At 39.8% G+C, this 21818-nt stretch overlaps 2 protein-coding genes and 1 non-coding gene across 3 annotated transcripts in view; 1 reads left to right on the plus strand and 2 right to left on the minus strand.

Moving 5' to 3' along the window:
• B3GALNT2 (beta-1,3-N-acetylgalactosaminyltransferase 2) overlaps positions 1-16979 on the plus strand; it is a 50205-nt gene extending 33226 nt beyond the window's left edge. The window contains exons 8-12 of the mRNA XM_049789001.1: positions 5746-5929; positions 10612-10737; positions 11645-11804; positions 12445-12501; positions 16356-16979. Coding sequence (XP_049644958.1) covers positions 5746-5929; positions 10612-10737; positions 11645-11804; positions 12445-12501; positions 16356-16490 — 662 coding nt within the window. The 3' untranslated portion in view covers positions 16491-16979. The remainder of the gene's footprint in view (positions 1-5745; positions 5930-10611; positions 10738-11644; positions 11805-12444; positions 12502-16355) is intronic.
• LOC126031556 (U6 spliceosomal RNA) lies at positions 5384-5490 on the minus strand. Its single transcript, XR_007503389.1, has one exon. It is a non-coding gene; the product is annotated as a U6 spliceosomal RNA (small nuclear RNA).
• Positions 16980-17679: 700 nt separating the features above from the next.
• Positions 17680-21818, minus strand: part of TBCE (tubulin folding cofactor E) — a 77637-nt gene continuing 73498 nt past the window's right edge. Inside the window, exons 16-17 of the mRNA XM_049788997.1 lie at positions 18342-18433; positions 17680-17981 (exon numbers count right to left, since the gene is read on the minus strand). Of these exons, the coding sequence (XP_049644954.1) occupies positions 17889-17981; positions 18342-18433 (185 nt within the window). The 3' untranslated portion in view covers positions 17680-17888. The remainder of the gene's footprint in view (positions 17982-18341; positions 18434-21818) is intronic.

Genomic DNA, 21818 nt, shown 5'->3' on the forward strand with positions numbered 1-21818 from the left:
TTTTTGGTTTTTGGTTTTTGGGTCACACCCGGCAGTGCTCAGGGATTACTCCTGGCTGTCTGCTCAGAAATAGCTCCTGGCAGGCACAGGGAACCATATAGAATGCCGGGATTCGAACCAACCACCTTTGATCCTGGTTCGGCTGCTTGCTAGGCAAATGCCGCTGTGCTATCTCTCCGGCCCCAGTAGATTTTATTAATTCTGTATTGTTGGGCTCAAACCTAGATCTCCTTCATGCTTTGCCATTGAACCACATCTCCGGTCCAAGATTATCAGATTTAAAACATTCAAATAGGGCCAGAGAGATAGCGCCGCGGTAGGGCATTTGCCTGCATGCATCTGATCCGGGAGGGACCCAGTTCGATTCCCAGCGTCCCATATGGTCCCCCAGCCTGCCAGGGGTGATTTTGAGTGCAGAGAAAGGAGTAACCCCTGAGCACCACCGGATGTCGCCCCAAAACCAATCAATCAATCAACTTTATTTAAAAAATTTTCAAATATATGTTTTTGGGTTGGTTGGTTTGTTTTGTTTTTTGTTTTTTTTTTGGGGGGTCACACTGAGCAGTGTTCAGGGGTTACTCCTGGCTCTATGCTCAGAAATCGCTCCTGGCAGGCTCAGGGGACCAATATGGGATACCGGAATTCGAACCACCATCCTTCTGCATGCAAGGCAAACACCCTGCCTCCGTGCTATCTCTCCGACCCCTCAAATATATGTTTACTTAGACCAGAAAGATAGTAAAAGGGAGTAAGGTGCTCACTGTATACTTGGCCAAACCTGGTTAATTCCCTAGCACAGCACTGCAGATGGCCCGCTGAGCACAGAGCCAAGACTAAGCCTTTGTTATTGCAATTTTTGAATACTTTCACTTTGCTTCAGGAATTAAATTGTATATTTACTTAAATCTTTAAAATAAAGTAAAAATAGGGTCTGCATCTGCTTTGTATGTAGTCAACTCTGGCTCACTCCCTGACACTGGAATACTGCCAGGTGTAAATTTGAGCATAGCCAGATGTGGCCCCCAATCCAAGAAATAACAGTAAAGTTGGGGCCAGAGAGATAGCACAGCAGTAGGGTGTTTGCCTGCAAGTGGCTGCCCCAGGACCAACATTGGGTAGAATCCCGGCATCTCATTTGGTTTCCCCGTACCTGCCAGGGGTGATTTCTGTTTTTGTTTTTGGGCCACACCCGGCGGCGCTCAGGGGTTACTCCTGGCTGTCTGCTCAGAAATAGCTCCTGGCAGGCACGGGGGACCATATGGGACACCGGGATTCGAACCACCCACCTTTGGTCCTGGATCGGCTGCTTGCAAGGCAAACACCGCTGTGCTATCTCTCCGGGCCCAGGGGTGATTTCTGAGCACAGAGCCAGGAGTAACCTCTTAGGGCCGCTGGGTGTGGCCCAAAAAACAAAACAAACACACACACAAAAAAAGAAGAAATAACAGTAAAGTGAAAATGGGGAGATGAATCCAAGTGCTGGAGAATAGACTCAGCATTAGGACACCCTATGCACTGAATGATTCCCTGAACATCCCACAAAACAAAAAATAATAATACATTTACAAAGCAAAAGAATTTTACCAGAGAATATTAAGAGTTAAAGGAAGACCCAAGGTCACTGAGACTTGTGTTTTTTAAATAGTACAGCTAATTGCATCAGATCAATAGGAAATCATGTTAAAAATATGGATTTCGGGGCCGGAGTGATAACACAGCGGTAGGACGTTTGCCTTGCACACAGCCAATTCTGACAGACCTCAGTTAGATTCCCAGCAACTCATATGGTCCTCTGAGCCTGCCAGGGGCGATTTCTGAGCACAGAGCCAGGAGAAACCTCTGAGTACTGCCGGGTGTGACCCAGAAACCCAAATGAATGAATGAATGAATGAAAATATGGATTTCAAGGGCCAGAGAGTCTGTACAGGAGTCAAGGTACTTGTCTTACACCCAGTTGACAAGGATTTATCCCTGACACTGCATAAGGGTCCCTGAAAATCACCAGGATCATCCCTGAGCACAGCTGGGTGATGCCTAAAAACAAACGACAACAAAAATGTGTATGTTTGTAAGTGTAATTCTGGGGCCAGAGAGATAACACATGGGTTAAGGCACTTACCTGACCTACGTCCAATCTCAGTTTCATTCCTCGCACCACATGTTCACCTGAACACCTGAACACAGAGCTGGCAGTAGCCCTGAGCACTGCCAGGTGTGCAGCTCCCATCCACAAAATGAAATAAAAAACACAGATTTCTGGACCCTTTTATAGATCTGCTTCGTGTTGAGGCTTGGAGCCCAAGAAACTATTTCATTAAGCGTTCCTGAGAATTACAGATGCCTTTACTTGTCAGAGTACTGAGGACCAGAAATCTTGTCCCAAACAGTGGGAGAGGCAGCAAGCAACCTACCCCTCACATCTTTCCCTATACACTCAGAGAGGGTGGGATGGTGAATCATTGGTGAGCTCCTTTCCTTGAGTCACCCACTTACTATTTTTAGAAATTTTCTTTGAGACTTGAGTGAAATTATTACTATATAATTAATAGGATCAGAAACAATCCATGCAGAAAGATAATAAATAATGTATTAGCTTGTGAGGTGGAAAATTAAACACATTAACAACCATTTCATTTTATGATAAATACACAAAAAGTAGAGAATTCTGTAAAAAGAATTCCCAGATAGTCTATTGTTCTGAATTAACAAATATATACTCTGTTGTAATTGTCTCCCCTTTTTAAAAAAGAAAGAAAGTATTACAGGGTTCAGAGAGATAGTACAGAAGCTAGACTTGAATGTTACATACAAATCCTAGTTTGATCCCCAATACCACATGGCATTATCAAGAGTGATCCCTGGGCATCAGCAGCCCTTCCTCCCCAAAAGAGAGCAATAAGATACAATTGAAGTTTCCCTCACCCCACACCCATTATTTCTTCCTATAGCTATTCCATTTGGAGAAGTAGCTGTGCTGAAATTTATATAGACCTTTCTTTTTTGTTGTTGGTGTTTTTTTGTTTTTGTTTGTTTGGGCCACACCTGATAACGCTCAGGGGTTACTCCTGGCTATGTGCCCAGAAATTGCTCCTGGCTTGAGGGACCATATGGGACACTAGGGGATTGAACCGTCCTAGGCTAGCGCAGGCAAGGCTTTCTTTTTATAAATCTGTTTTTTTTATTTCTATTCTTCACATGTTATTAAATTTAAAAACTATCAAATTCAATATGCATTTTGTTAAAGAATGAAACCATGTTATACATATGAAGATTATATAAGTAATATTATTTACATAGATAAAGACATTCTTTTGTGTATGTGATCTAATTTTTTTGTTTGTTTTGTTTTGTTTTTGGGTCACACCGGTGGTGCTCATTGGTTACTCCTGGCTCTGTGCTCAGAAGTTGCTCCTGGCATGCTTGATTAATGATGTGGAGCAATTTTTTTTATGTGCTTTTGGCCATCTTATTTCTTCTTTGAGGAAATGTCTGTTAATATCTGCCCATTTTTATATAGGGATTGATTTTTTTCATGTTAAGGTCTACTAACGTCTTATAGATGATAGATTATTAACCCCTTATCAGTAGGGTGAATAGTTTCTCCCATTTCTTGGTCAGTCTTTTTATCCTAGTCATCATTTTCTTTGAGGTAAGAGGTTTCTTAGATTAATGTAATAATCCCACTTGTTTGTCTTTGGGAGGCCCAGTTTTGATCATTGGCCCTGCCAGAGTGAACCCTCTCCTGCAACCCAACACAGTGTTAAGTAGTATCTGTGCATTGGTAGGTGTGGCTTCCAAAAATAAACAAGAAAATAAAAATGCAAGAATCGATCCAAAGCAGGTAGGGCACTTGCCTTGCATGTGGCCAACCCATGTTGGATCCCAGCATCTCATATGGTCGTACTACTTAGTGTGACCCCCAAACCAAAAAAAGTGAAAACATAAGTGAACCCTTTTTTACTTTGGGCCACATCCAAGTGATGTTCCAGGCTTACTCCTAACTCTATGCTCAGTGAGCATTCCTGGTGGGCTCATGGGGCCATATGGGATGCCAGAATCAAACCCAAATTGACCACATGTCAGACAAATGCCCTACTCATTGTACTCTGACCCTTTTAAATATAGTTTTATATATATAGTTTTATTTAGAGAGATTTCCACATAGAAATATTAGGAGTGAGGGAGAAAAAGGGAAAAAGAAGTGGCCAGAGGGATAAAACAGCAGGTAAAGTATTTGCCTTGCAAGTGCCAACCTAGTAGCAACCTGGTTGCTCGTATCAACGTACGGTTTTTGAGCTCCACCAGGAGTGAGTGATTTCTGAACACAGATCTAGGAGTAAACCCTTGAATACTACCAGGTATACCCAAAAACAAAAAGAGAAACAAAAGAGAGATTAAGGGCCGGGCGGTGGCGCTGGAGGTAAGGTGCCTGCCTTACCTGCGCTAGCCTTGGACGGACCGTGGTTCGATCCCCCGGTGTCCCATATGGTCCCCCAAGCCAGGAGCGACTTCTGAGTGCAAGTGCATAGCCAGGAGTAACCTCTGAGCGTCACCGGGTGTGGCCCAAAAACCAAAAAAAAAAAAAAAGAGATTAAAAAAAAAAAAGATCAAATGAACACATTTAGGGCCGGAGCGATAGCACAGTAGTAAGGTGTTTGCCTTGCATACAGCCAACACAGGACAGACCCTGGTTTGAATCCTGGCATCCCATTTGGTCCCCTGAGCCTGCCAGGAGCAACTTCTGAGTACAGAGCCAGGAGTAACTTCTGAGCACCGACGGGTGTAACCCAAAAACAAAAAACAACAACAAATGAGCACAGTCTTCTCAAAAGATGGGAAAGCAGGGGCTGGAGCAGTGGCATTGTGAGTAGGATGTTTGCCTCACAATGCTGACATACATTGGTTGATCCCTGGTATTCCTGTTTTTTCCCTGAGTACCACCAGGAGTAGCCCTGGAGCATTGCAGGGTTGGTTCCCATAATACCATAATGAGGTGGAAAAAGCTGAGAAACACATTTTAGATTGGGAAAATCTCCAAGACAGATTACCTCAGGTTAATTTTTTTAATTGCCACGTTTCATGATGTGAATATACACAGTTTAACCATTGTCTCCTATCAGTATAAATTTAGGTTGGTCCCATTTTTTGCTCTTACAAGTAGTGCTGCAGTAAATATCCTGTGAACACTTAAAATATTGTCTTCTGGGATATTTTATATATATATATATATGTATGTGTGTGTATGTATATGAATATTATAGTATGAACATTTTGGGCCTAACTAGAAAAGTTCTAGAGTGAGTATATCCATTTAGCCATTTATTCTCCCACTAGTGCTATATGAAAGGATTTTCTTAACTCAAAATTTCTTTTTTTTTTTTTTTTAAATATGGAACGCTTCACGAATTTGCGTGTCATCCTTGCGCAGGGGCCATGCTAATCTTCTCTGTATCGTTCCAATTTTAGTATATGTGCTGCCGAAGCGAGCACAACTCAAAATTTCTAACAATTGTACCTTTATTAGGATGCCTAGGAAAAAGAGCCCATGATAAATATCTGCTCTGTGGAATTAAAACCTTTAACTGTGTCTATTTAGCCTATACCTATCAAATATAGACACTGATTTTAAAACGTATTAGTGATATAAAAAAAAAACTTATCAGTGAGATTGTTTGTTAAATTACAAGTTCTAGGTTCTAAATTTACACTAGTGTTTTTCTCCTACTCTCAATTTTTCCATTTCAGAAGGTGATGCTCTCTTAGAAAACCTTCATTCTCGTCCTCAAAGACTTAGTGATCATATAAGTAATCTTCAAAAGGAAGATGCCTTACTGAAGGAGGAAAGCTGCATCTATGATGATATTGTTTTTGTGGATGTTATTGACACTTACCGAAATGTTCCTGCAAAATTATTGAACTTCTATAGATGGTAGGATGTAAGAAATATTGATAACTAAACTTTGTTATATTGTTTTAATATGAAATAGTTATCAAAATCAACCAATCCCTGAAGATTTCTTGTGTGTGTGTGTGTGTGTGTGTGTGTGTGTGTGTGTGTGTGTGTGTGTGTGTGTGTGTGTGTTTGAGGAACTTCCCTTCTAAAATAACTGTTGTTTCTTAAAAATCCATCATTTGAATGACTATAATCTATTTAAAAAAGAAAAACCAAGGCAAAAATTGATTCAGTTGGAATCATTCCTCTGTGCCATATCCAAAGTCAGTGTTACATGAAATTCAGTGTGTTTTGAAATTATCTATTTTCAGTTATGTTCATGCCCACCTAGCTAAATCTAAACCAAATTCTGCCCAGCTGATCATCTACATTCTATTTCCATTCTCTTCACCCACTTAAAAACAACCCCTAGGGGCTGGAGTGATATCACAAAAGGTAGGACTTTTGCTTTGCATACAGCCAACCCTGACATCCCATATAGTTCCCTCAGCACTGCCAGAGGTAACCCCTAAGCACAAACAGGTATGGCCCCAAAACAAAAACTACCCCTATTTTTTTTATTAATATCTAAAATACAATTTTAATCTTCGTAGAGGTTTGACCTGTAATCTCTTTCTTTTACTTACTTTTTTACATTAATCTAAATGATACTTAAAATAGTAGTATCATTATTATTTTTGCCTTGATTTGTTTTTTGCTAATAAACATTTTGATTGAATCACCATGAAATAGTTACAAAGTTGTTCATAATTGAGTTTTTGTCATAAAATATACCCATCCTTTCTCCGGTCCACATTTCCTGCCACCAATGTCCCTATATGTCCCTATTCCCTTCTACCTTCCTCCCTCTTCCCCCCAATGCCTTTCTCTGGCAGACATTTTTCTTCTATCTTTCTTATAGACACTGTGGTTTGTAGTATTGTCACTTTACTTCCTTTCAGCACCCAGTTCTTGTCTAGAGTGATCATTTCCAAATATCATTGTCATAGTGGTCCCTTCTCTGCCCTAACTGCACTCCCCTGCTCTTTGTGGCAAGCTAGCATGGACCAGATCTCCTGACCCACAACTCTATTGTCTTTGGTATTATTGTCTTTGGTATTATTGTCTTTGGTATTATTGTCTTTGGTATTATTCCCATACTATCATTTTTTTTTTTTTTTTTTTTTTGGTTTTTGGTTTTTGGACCACCACCCTGCAGTGCTCAGGGGTTACTCCTGGCTGTCTGCTCACAAATAGCTCCTGGCAGGCTCGGGGGACCATATGGGACACCGGGATTCGAACCAACCACCTTTGGTCCTGGATCAGCTGCTTGCAAGGCAAACGCTGCTGTGCTATCTCTCCGGGCCCAGATACTACCATTTTTTAATATCCCATAAATAAGTTTGATAATTCTATCTTTGTCCTTCTCCCTCTGACTCATTTTGCCCAGCATAATACTCTCCATATACATCCATGTAGAAGCATATTTCATGACTTCATTTTTTCCTAACAGCTGTGTAATGTTTCATTGTGTAGATGTACCATGGTTTCTTAATCCACTCATCTGTTGTTGGACACGGGTTATTTCCAGATTTTGGTTATTATGAGTAGTGTTGCAGTCATTGAAACTACCCCAATTCTAAAACCTTAATATGATACGAAATTCAACATTTAGTCTATCTATACTCTCTAGTAGTTCTTATATCATTACTGTAATTCTTCTTAAATTATTATAACAATGATAATAATAATGTTTAATAGTTGTCACTGTGTGTGCATAAATATATAGTAGTTAATATTTTCATTTAGTATTTTCCAAAGTGGATGATACTGCCCCCACATACTTCAGTGTGCTGGAATGAATGGGCAGGGGCTGATTACTGTAGATTTATTTATTATGTTTGCATAAAGGTAGTAGATTCTGGGCTGGAGAGATAGCACGGCTGGTAAGGCATTTACCTTGCATGCAGCCAACCCAGGTTCAGTCCCTGGCACCCCATATGGTTCCCTGTGCCTGCCAGGAATAATTTTTGAGTGTAGATCCTAGAGTAACCCCTGAATGCTCCTGGTTATGGTCCTCCCCCCTCAAAAAAAAAAAGTGGTAGATTCTCATCTCAGGTAAGCCCTAAGTGATTCTTTTCCTGAAAATGGGCCTGGCAAAAGAAGTATGGAATCTTCTGTTTAGTTATATCTACCATGATAATGTCTGCTCTGTAGAATTAAAACCTTTAATGTATCAGAATACCTATTAAAATATAGTCACTAATTTAAAATCTGTCAGTAAGATTGTTTCTTGGTGAGCCCCTACATTTGGCCATTTTTCTGTTGTCCTAGGCAGTGGAAATTTATCCAGTAGTTTATAGATGCAATTCCCAGGTCCTGTGAGATCATCTAATTAGTGAGAGGTAATGTTTCGGAGCAAGTGGAAAGTTAATATAATTTTGGAATCATCTTATAGCTAAAGGACTGATAGCTGTAGCATTGAAAGGGCCTGAGCAATGGTTGGGGCATTCGCCTTGCCCATAGCCAACCTAGGTTAGTTAGATCCTCAGCACTCTGTATGGTTCCCTGATCCCTTCCAGGAGTGATACATGAGTGCAGAGCCAGGAGTAAGTCCTGGTACCTGGCATCACTAGGCCCCCAAATCAAAAAACAAGTAGAGTTGGCAACTTGGGTATGTCTAGAATCCCAAGATTAAGCTTAGGCAGCTTTAGTAAGAAAAATAACCGTGTAGTTCAAGGCCACTAATGGGTGTTCCTGTTGTACCTGAGAACAAAGAGAAGCTGTAAAGAGTTAAGAAATAAGGATGATGGTTTAGAAAATAGCAAATTAGAAGTGCCATGTTCTAGGCCTGTGACAGGGAGCCAATTGTGGAAGTTCATGGTAGCTTTGGCAGTTCATTTTGTCTCTCTGCTTCCATATCTTAGCCTCTCTCTCAGTCTGTCCTCCTACTATCTATTTTGACCCTCATATCCACCTAACTTACTGCACTGATCTTCTAACAATGTTGTGCTTTAAGACCTGTTCCTCACAGCCTGGCCTTCCTGTCTACTGTTCAAATGATCAGTGAAAGCCTCCTTATTCATCATTTTTCTTTAGTTGATTCAGCAACTAAAGAAAGTTTACTTCTTTTTTCTGTTCGTTTGTTTTGGGGTCACACCTGTCAGTGCTCAGGTATTACTCCTGAGCTCAGGAATTACTCCTCACTGTGCTGGAGGACCATATGGAATGCCAGGGATCAAACTTGGGTTGGCAATATGCAAGGCAAGCACCCTACTCTCTGTACTATCTAGCTCCAAAAGTTCTTTTCTAAGAAGCGAGGAAAAAAATATGTAACCTTGCGCTATTAATTAAAAATATACATTATAAGCATGGAGTTAACAGTGTATGTTGTGTGTCCATTGCTAAATTTACTGTTCTTTGATCTACTGAAACTTTCTCCAAATTTCTTTTACTCGACTTGCTGTACTTTGACTCCTTTCTCTAGCAACACTCTGGGTTTATCATCAAAGATGTTTGAGAATTGTCAATGGAAAATTAAAGAAATTGTATCTCTGGTTGTCATTACACACATTTTTAAGTCTAGACTAATGTAATCAACAGTTCATTTATAATAGTTTTATTGAAAAATATATCTAAGAGGGAATATGTTTTAAGATTTAACTGTATTACTTTATAATTAAAATTTTTTATTGAATTACCATGAGATAAGAGTTAAAAAATGTCAATAGTTGGGACTGGAGCAGTAGCCCAGCAGTAGGGCATTTGCCTTGCAAGCTGCTGACCTAGGACGAACCTAAGTTCAATCCCCCAGCGTCCCATATGGTCCCCCAAGTCAGGAGCTATTTCTGAGCACATAGCCAGGAGTAACCCCTGAGCGTCATCAGGTGTGGCCACCCAAAAACAAACAAACAAAAATATATATGTATATATATCAATAGTTGAGTTTCAGTTGTTCAATGTTCTGACACCCATATCCTCACCAGTGTTCATTTCGTTTCCTCATTTCCTGCAACTGCCTCCCCAGTTTCCCTTTTCCCCAGCCTACCTCTAGATTTTCTCTTAAGAACACAAATTTGCGGGCCTGGAGAGATAGCACAGCGGCGTTTGCCTTGCAAACAGCCGATCCAGGACCTAAGGTGGTTGGTTCGAATCCCGGTGTCCCATATGGTCCCCCGTGCCTGCCAGGAGCTATTTCTAAGCAGACAGCCAGGAGTAACCCCTGAGCACTGCTGGGTGTAGCCCCCCCCCCCCCCAAAAAAAAAAACAAACACAAATTTGGCAGCCTACTTTGAGCATCACCTAAGCATTTGTTTGATCATATATCCCTTTAAAATAAGCTTGGTAGAGCCCGGAGAGATAGTACATTGGTAGGGCGTTTGCCTTGCACACAGTTGATTCAGGACAAACAGTAGTTCGAATCCCAGCATCCTATATGGTCCCCTGTGCCTACTGAAAGTGATTTCTGAGCAGAGCCAGGAGTAACCCCTGAGCTACACTGGGTATGACCTAAAAACCAAAAAAAAAAAAAGTTTGGTACTTCTCAGTATTGAAAAAAATACTGGGGGGGAAATTTATAAGTTGGATAAGTATTTACTTAAAATATTAACAATGTCACAGCATTGATGCTTTGTTTTCTTTTCTGAACACACTGACATTTCCATCTTTTTTGCCAACAGGATTGTGGAAACAGCCAGCTTTGATTTATTGCTAAAGACAGATGACGACTGTTATATTGACATAGAAGCTATATTTCATAGAATTGCCCACAGGAATCTAGAAGGGCCTAATTTTTGGTGGGGAAAGTAAGTTAAATATTATTAGTTCATTGGTATCCATATATCTGATCAAATGTGATTAGTTTAGAATGAAATATAAAGTCACTTTTATAGGAAAATGTGGTTGAGGAATAGGGAAATTGCTGAAAGGACTGAGTACATGATTATATACAGGAGGGAGGGAGGGGAGAGAGAGAGAGGAGAGATTGATTCCCTGTTTGGCTCCTGGATTACTGAATTTTATTAATCTATAATTAGGGGGGAATCTTCTTGAAAAATTTCATGCCAATTAAATGAAGGGAAATTATGTGGTACTCATTAGAAGCTACTGGTATACTTTTGTTAAAATAAATTTGATAAACTTCTGAAACTTCTGTATTCAGGAGTGATTTTTTTTATAGATTTTTGGGGATTTTGTTTTGGCTTTTGGGGTCACATCTTCTTGATAAAAAAAATCATGCCAATTAAATAAAGGGAAATTATGTGGTACTCATATTAGAAGCTACTGGCGTACTTTTGTTAAAATAAATTTGATAAACTTCTGAAACTATTTTCTGTATTCAGGAGTGATTTTTAATAGTTTTTTGGGTTTGGGTTTTTTTGTTTTTGTTTTTTTTGGCTTTTTGGGTCACACCCTGTGGCGCTCAGGGATTACTCCTGGCTCTGTGCTCAGAAATCGCTTCAGGAGTGATTTTTTTTTTCAAGTAGATACAAGAAGAGCTAGAATTTTCTATTTAGAAACTTGGCAAATTTCAACTTGAAGAAAATATATAAACTGGTCATTTAAACAGATTTTCCTTGGTCTAAAAAATACATATTTTTCTCATTTCCCTTTGTTTCTACAGCTTCTTTGTGGTTATAATAAGAATCAAGCTTAATAGTGGTAGGATATGTGTCAAACCAACACAAAGAACCCAACTCTTTTGAATCTTAGTTTCAGATTGAATTGGGCTGTTGACCGAAGTGGAAAGTGGCAGGAATTGGAGTATCCTAGTCCTGCTTACCCAGCCTTTGCATGTGGGTCAGGGTATATGATCTCCAGAGACATTGTCCACTGGCTGGCCAGAAACTCAGGGAGATTAAAGACTTATCAGGTAACTAAAGATTTTTGATCTAAAAGAACACTAATCAGACCCTCTGAAGTAGGCTCAACTAACTACATAGGCCAGTATGTTACTCTTTCTGTATAGGAACCACTGTAAAGGAGTAGGACATGCTCATAGCCCTCAAATCTTGGCTCTAAATCCTATCCTTAAGTATTTGGGGGCTTACAATGTTTTCAGCCTCTAAGTGTGCCAGTAGAAATACAAAGATTAGAATAAAGGAAGTTCTTTCTGTGTGTGAATGGAAATTTGGGGTTGGGGGTACTGAGGAGAGAATCCAGGGTCTCACACATGTGTGCTAGAGCACAGAGCCATATGCAAGGGCCATCAGTGTTTTTATTTTTAATCCTGACTCTGATAGTGTTAGTAAACAACTCTGCATAGATATTAGAACCACCAGTGGGTGCTAACAGTTCCTGAGTGGCTGACAACATATTGAGATAGTCTTCTCAGTGTGGTGTGCGCCACTAGCTCATACTTTGCACATTGATATTGATACATGTTTGGCACTTCATTGTAGGATATTTCAAAACACAATAGGACATTATCAATGAAAGAGTTAGGAATTATCTTTACAAATGAAGTCACATTCATTTAAATGTTCACATTAAATTTTATGTGGCATATATAGGGTGAAGATGTGAGTATGGGCATTTGGATGGCAGCCATAGGACCTAAAAGATACCAGGTAAGCACATCCGCGAAGGGCTAGTGCAAGTTCCTGAAGAATTGAGTCAATATTCTCTCAAAATATCCACCAATAGCTTTAATAGGTGGGAGCTATGAACCTTCAGATCTAGCACTATAGATGTTTTAATCTGCATGATCCACACAAATATCAGCTCAGTTTAACTCATAGTAATCCACCTTGGATCTCATGTAATATTTTTCTTGGTTTTAACAGAAAGAAAATATTTTGAATGGAAACTTCCCACAAGGAAGAATTACCTTTATATAAATTTGATCAGAAATTCACTGCAAGCTTTAAAACTTTAAGAATTGACTAACTAGGGCCCAGAGAGATAGCACAGTGGTGTTTGCCTTGCAAGCAGCCAATCCAGGACCAAAGGTGATTGGTTCGAATCCCGGTGTCCCATATGGTGCCCCGTGCCTGCCAGGAGCTATTTCTGAGCAGACAGCCAGGAGTAACCCCTGAGCACTGCCGGGTGTGGCCCAAAAACCAAAAAAAAAAAAAAGAATTGACTAACTTAGGGGCCAGAGCAATAGCACAAGCGATAAGGCGTCTGCCTTGCCTGTGCTAGCCTGGTTTAGTCCCCTGGGGTCTCATATGGTCCCCCAAGCCAGGAGCAATTTTTGAGTGCATAGCCAGGAGTAACCCCTGAGCGTCACCGGGTGTGGCCCAAAAAAAAAACAACAAAAAAATATTAATAATTGACTAACTTAGGGGCCAGAGCAGTGGCACAGCAGTAGGGCATTTGCCTTACACACAGCTTACCCAGGACAGATCTCAGTTCTATCCCCAGTGTCCCAGATTGTCTCCCAAGCCAGGAGGGATTTTTGAGCGCATAGCCAGGAGTATCCTGAGCATCACCAGGTGTGGGCCAAAACCAAAAAAATAAATAAAATTGACTAACTTAAATTCCTAGCAATGTAGTAATCCAAGGACTGTTCATGCTTTCTGAATGATAACATAAAACCCTGGATTGTTATATTTTAAAATAGTTTATTGAGGCTGGAGCAATAGTACAGCAGGGAAGGCATTTGCCTTGCAAACCACTTAGTAGGTTTCATCCTTGGCATCCCATATGGTCCTGTAGGAGTATTTTCTGAGTGCAGAGCCATCAGTAAACTCTGAGCATCTCAGGGTGTGGCCCAAATTACAAAAAAAAAAAAAGTTTTTAAATAGTTTATTCAGTGTATTACTGAACCAAAAAGAAAAAAGCAAGTAAAATCTGAAGACCTGAAATGAAAAGTAGGAGTGTCCTGAGAAAAAAAAGCACAAAGTTGTTTTTTTCCTAAAAGATTTCTCTGGGATTCTTGGTTCTTGCAGCTTCTACTTTGGCCACAAATGGTGTAGGGAACAGAGAGGAATGTACAGTGCCTGCTGAGTAGAAACCCTGCAGAGTGGGCCCAGATAGACCATCATTCTAAAAGAGAGGGCAGAAGTGACAGTACAATGGGTAGAGCCTAGCACATGGTGACTCCAGGTTCAGTCCCCATTCTACATCCCATTCAGTTTCTCAGCCCTAGCAGGAGTGATATTTGAGCACAGAATAAGCCCCAAGCACTTCAGATGTGGTCCCAAAATGAAACAAACAAGAGAGTAGAAATAGCCTAGGTCAGCTTGGTATCATACATTGCTTCCTCTTTGATTACTTAACATTGAATATGATTACTTAATTTTCTTGATCTAATAATAATGGCTCTAGTCTTTGCAGATCTTAATTTGTAGTTTCTGCAGACTATTTCTCCTGAAGCTATTTCCTTGTGTGTTGAGAAAAAAAAAAAAAATATATATATATATATATATATTCTCTCTCCTCTCTCTCTCCCATCCCACCGCTCTCTCTCCCCTCCTCTCCTCTCCTCTCTCCTCTCAAAATGCACTCCTACAGAGCACTTTTTTCCTTACTATGTACATAAGGGCATTAACCATCCACAAGTACTTAAAATTTCTGGCTTAGGAAATGAGCCTCCACAGAGGGCCACCCCAGCATCAAGACTGAGACTAGCCTGCTCGACAGTTTTGTTTTCCTTTTTTTTTTCTTTTGTTTTTTTGGGTCACACCTGGCAGTGCTCAGGAGTTACTCCTGGCTCTATGCTCAGAAATTGCTCCTGGCATGCTCGGAGGACCATATGGGATGCCAGGATTCAAACCACTGTCCTTCTGCGTCTAAGGAAAACGCCTTACTGCTGTGCTATCTCTCCGGCCCCCAGTTTTGTTTTCTTAGTACCATCCCCACAATCTTCTACCTCCTGCAGACTCAGCCTCAGGGATCCCATCTTTCTATGGGGGTCACTGGCCAGTCTGGGCATGGCCTTTCAAAAGCCAGCAGGACCTTTAAGGTCCTGTTTCACTCCAGCACCTCTACTCCATGTTTTCTTTGCCATTTAGGTTGGCTTTGCTTTAAAATCACTTTACTATAGCCAGAATTTTTTTATTTCCTCATACTGAATGGGTTTTTTCTGTATCTGTATTCTGCTGTATTACTGGAAATACAAATGAGCCAGTGGCTAAGAGTTATTTTAATCCTTTCTACTCAAGAGTTAGACACCACAAACAAGAATTCCCAGCACTGTCACTCTGAGCCTGTGACTACACTGTTTCTCTTTTTTATTTTTTTAACAATTTTAAATTTAAACACCATGATGAGAGTTATTCAAAATGGAAGTCTTACAGTGTATGCCCCCACCCTTCACCTGTGGATGTTTCCCACCACCAATGTAGTATCTAAAAAGTGTGGTTTGCACTATTATTAACGAAGGGATACCATACTTATCATTTTACCTCCATCCAATACCAATAATGTAATCAGTTCAAAGGATCATTGTCATAATGGTCCATTGTCTGCCATAACTGCACTGCTCCCCTATTTGTGTCAAGCTTCTTACTGGTCCTCCTGGTCCTTCTCTCTGTTGTCTCTGGATTTTAATATCACATTATCTTTTATTTTTCTTACATCCTACAAATGAATGAGATTATTCTATGTCTAGTCCCCTCTCCCTCATTTCACTCAGCATAATACTCTCCAAGTTCATCCACGTATAAGCAAATTTCATGACTTCATTTTTCATAGCAGCTCCATAGTATCCCATGGTGTAGATGTGTCACAGTTAGTTTTTTTTTTTTTTTTTTTTTTTTTTTTTGGAACTCAGGGGTTACTCCTGGCTCCAGGCTCAGAAATTGCTCCTGGCAGGCTCGGGGGACCATATGGGATGCCAAGATTTGAACCACCATCCTTCTGGATGCAAGGCAAACGCCTTACCTCCATGCTATCTCTCCGGCCCCATATCACTGTTTCTTTATCCATTGATCTGTTCTCAGGCACTTGTTTTTTTTTGTTTTTTTGTTTTGTTTTGTTTTCAGATTCTGGCTATTGTGAATAGTGTTGCAATAAACATAGGAACACAAAGGGCTTTTCTGAGTTATGTTTTTAGGCTCTTGGATATATTCCTAGGAGTGGTATTGCTGGGATGTAAAGGGAAATAATTCCTACCCCCAAAGAGTTTCTGAGGATATTTATTTTTAAGTACTTGGTACAGGACCCAGAATAGTTTAATTACTTTATCTAAATAGTTGCTGATATCCAGCCCCAGATCCTTCTAAAAGCAAACCTCTGTTTGCAGTTTCTAAATTTCCTCTTTTCTTTTAGAACTCCTTTTACTAACTGCACAGACAGCAGTTTCTGAAATCAGTGGCAGTAAATCAGTAGGGTGTGGTGTTTTCCCTAGTTTCTCTAGAACCACCAGATTCACACATTTAGAATTTATCTGTATTCTAAATGTGTGTCTATGTGCATGTTTGCTCCCTCTACACTGTTCCTCAGCTCCCAAATCAACTTTTGTTTTGTCTCTTAACAGGACAGTCTCTGGCTGTGTGAGAAGACTTGTGAAACAGGAATGTTGTCTTCACCTCAGTATTCTCCACAGGAACTGATAGATCTATGGAAACTGAAGGAATCATGCGGTGATCCTTGTCAGTGTGAAGCAAAATGATGATTTTAAGTGGTAGTGTTTAAACATCAGGGTAGGTAAATGATAATTTGAGCAGAGGTCTGCAGAAAGCCCACTGATTGACAATAGAACATATCTCATCACAGTTCTGGCCTGGCACTATCACCTACAACCAATGTGGTATTTAGTGTCTGCACAGATTTTCCTTTTGAAAAATCTTATAGCATAAGAAAAATTATTTCATCCTGGAAGATAGCTGAAAAATACCAAGTTAAGAAAACAAAATATTTCTCAATATTGATGCATTGTTTCCAGGTAAATTGTTTCCTTTTTTTTTTTTTTATTTAAAATTTGGCCAAGTAACAGAAGGTTTGAAAGAAACAGAGTTACAGAATAGCTCTGTATACATAATTAAGGGGCCAGAGCAATATTACAGTGGGAAGGTGCTTGCCTTGCATGCAGCCAACCCATGATTGATCGCCAGTACTCCATATGACTCCGAGTACTGCCAGGTGTGGCCCCAAAACAAAACAACCAAATCATAAGGCCAAAAAGGACTCACAGATGTGCTAATGTGATCACTTGTACCAAAGTATGGGATTTGAGGTAATGTCAGATTTTATATCTCAGTTGTGCATTTTGGTTTTAAAGTTTTCCTTTGCCATTTAACAGAAATCCTAAAGGTTATATTTTAGTGACCTCTTTTAAAAGGCTGAGGGGTTGTGGATCAATATTTGTGAGGCCTTGGGTTCATTCAGTCTAACACTACAAAAAAAACTTTAAATTGCTGGATAGTAGTAACATTACAACATTCTCAGGGTTTTAGTGCCGTAGAAAAAGATATAACGTAGTTGACACTGAAGTTTCAGTAATCTTCTATAGAAGAAAATATGCTCAGTTTAAGTATGACTATAGGGACAGCATGTAATTAATTTTTATAAGTACTGAAATATAGTGTAACTGAGGAGAGATCATAACATTTTATACATACTAGAGGATGTGCCTCTCTAAGTTTAAGGGACATTTCCCCCACATGACCAACCAAATCATTGTAGTAACCTTTTAAACTAGTATTATCTATAGAGAATTCCATTAAAATTGGTCTTATGCAACACAGTCACTGTGTTCAGATTTTATTAGACTAGTTAGGTTATAGTTAATATCTGAACCTGCACACAATGAAACGCAGTTATGAACTATACAGTAAATAGGAAATAAAATCAAGAAGTCATTAGTAGTTTGAAATCCTTTATTATTGCTATTTATATACATACCTAGAAGTTGTTTATTTCCAATGAAAAACACTGCCTTTTTTTTTACATCGGACAAGATATAAAGCTTCACTTAGTATTCTGACCATATAATTGTTCTAATCAATCATGTATTTTTATGGAATTCCAGTCATGACAAGTTTAGTCTCTAAATTTTCTTAGTTGTGTATTACCATCGCACTAAAAGGCAATCTCCATTTTCTACAGAGTAAAAATTTAATGACTTTTGATCATTTTCTAGTTCAATCTCTTTGCCCGGCATCTAAAATCAGAACAAAGGGGTAGGAGATAATTAAAACAAAGGTTCTTAGAATTACTATTAGAAAGATGTTCTTATTTAGGACATCCCTATTTAGTATAGCTTGGTAGGTTATTTTGGGAGTCTGGGGCACTTTTACCTTGAATTTGTATGGAAAAATTTGAGTATTCCCAGACCACCAAAAAAGAGCCAACTCATGCCAAAATATGTTCTATTTTCAGAGTGAGGGAACTTGTAGATTATTATACAAATAACAGATCTTTTGGTCTCCTTTCAGAATCAGCATTATGTAGGTAATTAGTTTAGTAGTATGTCATATTACGGAAAATTAGGTTGGATTTCATGTTCTGCTGGGCAACTTACTTTGGGACTCTCATAGGACAACAGAAGTTCTGACACAGGAACTTTGAGAAGACGTGACAGCAATCCTTTCACCTTTTGAATTGTCATGGAATCTATCAAAGAAAAGAAAAAACCCTCAGTTCTCACATGACAAAGCTACAATTGTAATGACAGCTTTAATTCGTCTCTTATAGTATCAACTGCCCAAGGAAATGCTTCGAGGGAAGGCTCACCTATCGTGTGGATATACTCCTTGGTAGAATCTTTTGGGAAGATTCAGATAATTATGGGAAAAGGAGTCCATGTTTGACCTAAGTGCCCTTGACAATGAGTTTTCATAGCATTTCAGTGTTGTTTAATAATTTCCCCCTTAAACTGAATAAACCAGAAACCATACTCTGAGCACAGAAATAAGTAAATGGTACCATCTTTAAAAATCTTTATGATTACTTATAAATTATTAAAGAACACTGGAGTGAGGCTTGGTTGCCATGGTATTTCATTATCTCTTGGCCTTAGTTTCCTCTGTAAAGTGAACACAGACTAAATGAGGTCTCTTCCTATCTCTAATTACAAAACACATACAAGTGACCATCTGGCATTTACTTAATGAGTATGCTTTGGTTTGTTCTGGAAACACTATGAACTTCTTTCCAAAGATAGTAAACATTGTAGTAAATATGGGATACTTTGAATATGAGAAGTAAGTTTCTTTGAAGCTTTAGCTGGAGGTACAGCAATAGGATGGTGTTCCTACAAATACCACGTCTATTCAAATATTTTTCTATCAAAAATCATTTTTGTAAAAGCTGTCTTTTTATGCAACTTGTGATAATAAATGTTATCTTTATTTTAGAATAAAATATGCCTTATCTCTATGGACTGAATCAGATGATAGATATTTATTTTATTAAACACAATTTATATCTCCTTAAGTGCCTTAATATAAATCCTGTACTTTCAAAAGATTTAAGTGGACTGGCTTTTATTGTTTTGTGGGTGGTTAAAGGAAAGGTTAAAACCTATAACATTTACTAATGGGAAATGATGTATTCCTAAACTATATTAGACAAAAAGTCTATTATATTAGGTTAGGCAGAAAGTCTGGCCACCGTTATAGTAAGAAAATTGTACTTGTGTCTATAGAAGTGGCTATTATAATAAATACCTTTTTATTTATTTATTTTTGGTTTTGGGGCCACACCTAGTGACGCCCAGGGGTTACGCCTGCCTATGCACTCAGAAATCACTCCTGGCTTGGGATGCCGGGGGATCAAACCACAGTCCATCTTAGGCTAGCACACGCAAGGTAGGTGCCTTACCACTTGCACCACCACTCCAGCTCCATACCACTTTTCATATAAAAGTAACGACATACAGAAAGTGTAGAGGTTGGCTAATTATCCTTTTTTTCCCAGTTTATGAAAGGCTGACTAACTTTCATGTTATACTATATTTTAAATATGTTTTTAAAATATATATATATATATATATATATATATTTTTTTTTTTTTTTTGGTTTTTGGGCCACACCCGGTAACGCTCAGGGGTTACTCCTGGCTATGTGCTCAGAAGTTGCTCCTGGCTTGGGGGACCATATGGGACACCGGGGGATCGAACCGCGGTCCGTCCAAGGCTAGCACAGGCAAGGCAGGCACCTTACCTTTAGCGCCACCGCCCGGCCCTGAAATATATATATTTTATATGTTTCTGGACTCTCCACCCAACTGGAACTGAATTTTTTTTCCTTAAATTCCAATTCCCAGGCTAGAAAGGATAGCTCAAGTAACAGGCTAGCCTGTGTGAGAGGCCCTTCTTTCAATACACAGTAGGTGACCACTAGTTTAAAAAAAAAATTATTTCAGGCCTGGTATATGGCTCAGTTGTAGAGCAGTTGCCTTAAATGTGTGAGTCCGGTGAGGTGGCGCTAGAGGTAATGTTTGCCTTGCCAGCGCTAGCCAAGGAAGGACCACGGTTCGATCCCCCGGCGTCCCATATGGTCACCCCCAAGCCAGGGGCAATTTCTGAGCGCTTAGCCAGGAGTAACCAACCCCTGAGCATCAAACGGGTGTGGCCGGAAAAAAAAAATAAATGTCTGAGTCCTTGAGTTCAATCACTACACCAAAAACCAAATTTCAAGTCCCATATGTGCATACTAGTGGCAGTTGTATTAGACAGCAAAGCTCGGCCAGAGAGAGAGCATTGAGGTAGGGCATTTGCCTTGCATGCAGAAGGTCATTGGTTCGAGTCCCGGCATCCACATGGTCCCCCGTGCCTGCCAGGAGCGTTTTCTGAGCGTAGAGCCAGGAGTAACTCCTGAGCGCTGCCAGGTGTGACCCAAAAACAAAAAAAAATTTTAAAGAAGACAGCAAAGCTCTACATCTCTTCATTCTGTTTAATGACATATGATATTGTCTTATCAAAATTTACCATAAATGATTTCTGAGTAGAGCCCGGAGCATCCTATCCCTGCATATGTACCCGCAAATACAAATACACACATGACAAAAATAAGATCTTACTATTCCCTGCTAGTAAACATTTATCTAAATGTTTTCGGCTTTACCATTACAAATGCTGTCATTTTTTTTTTTTTTTTTTTTTTTTGGTTTTTGGGCCACACCCGGTGATGCTCAGGGGTTACTCATGGCTATGCGCTCAGAAGTCGCTCCTGGCTTGGGGGACCATATGGGACCCCGGGGATCGAACCGCGGTCCGCCCAAGGATAGCGCAGGCAAAGCAGGCACCTTACCTCTAGCGCCACCGCCTGGCCCCATGTCATATTTTTAATTATATTATGCTAATCATCACGACATTTTTGCAAAATCAGAATATTCTTATACATGCCAAATCCACGTTTATCTTTTGTTTGATTAGTTAAAAATGGTACAATATTTTTACATTTTAATTTTTTTGTTTTTGTTTTTTCTTTGGGGGGGGCACACACCTGGCAGTGTTCAAAGGGTTACTCCTGATTCTGTGCTCAGAAATTGCTCCTGGAAGGTTTGGGGGACTATTTGGGATGTCGGGAATCAAATCTGGTCTACCCTGGGTTAGCAGCATGCAAGGCAAATGCCCTACTGCTGTGTTATTACTCTGGCCCCTTATTTTAATTTCTGGAGGGTGAGTCATTCTATGTGGTATTTAGTTGTTCCAGGGACCACTTCCATCAGTATTTGGCCAACTGAATCATATGGATGAATGCTGTAGCCTGAACGTGTGCTGATTGGGCCCTGTAATGACATGGGTTCCCTAGTGATGCTCCATGGCCACCAAGGCTACACCCAATAGTGTTAGGAAATAATTTAGTAGTGGGGATTAAACTAGGATTGGCTCGTGCTAGGTAGGAGCTGTAACCCTGCATTTTTGCCCCAGACGCTCTCACTTCATAAAGAATATATAAGTGGTCAGACATTTCCTGCATGTGGCATTTAAGTGAATAGTAAGAGGGTCCAGAGAGCTGAAAAGGGTGAGTGCATGCTTGGTATTTGGGAGGAC

Source organism: Suncus etruscus, chromosome 15 (assembly GCF_024139225.1).
Source record: "Suncus etruscus isolate mSunEtr1 chromosome 15, mSunEtr1.pri.cur, whole genome shotgun sequence".
Classification (NCBI taxonomy): domain Eukaryota; kingdom Metazoa; phylum Chordata; class Mammalia; order Eulipotyphla; family Soricidae; genus Suncus; species Suncus etruscus.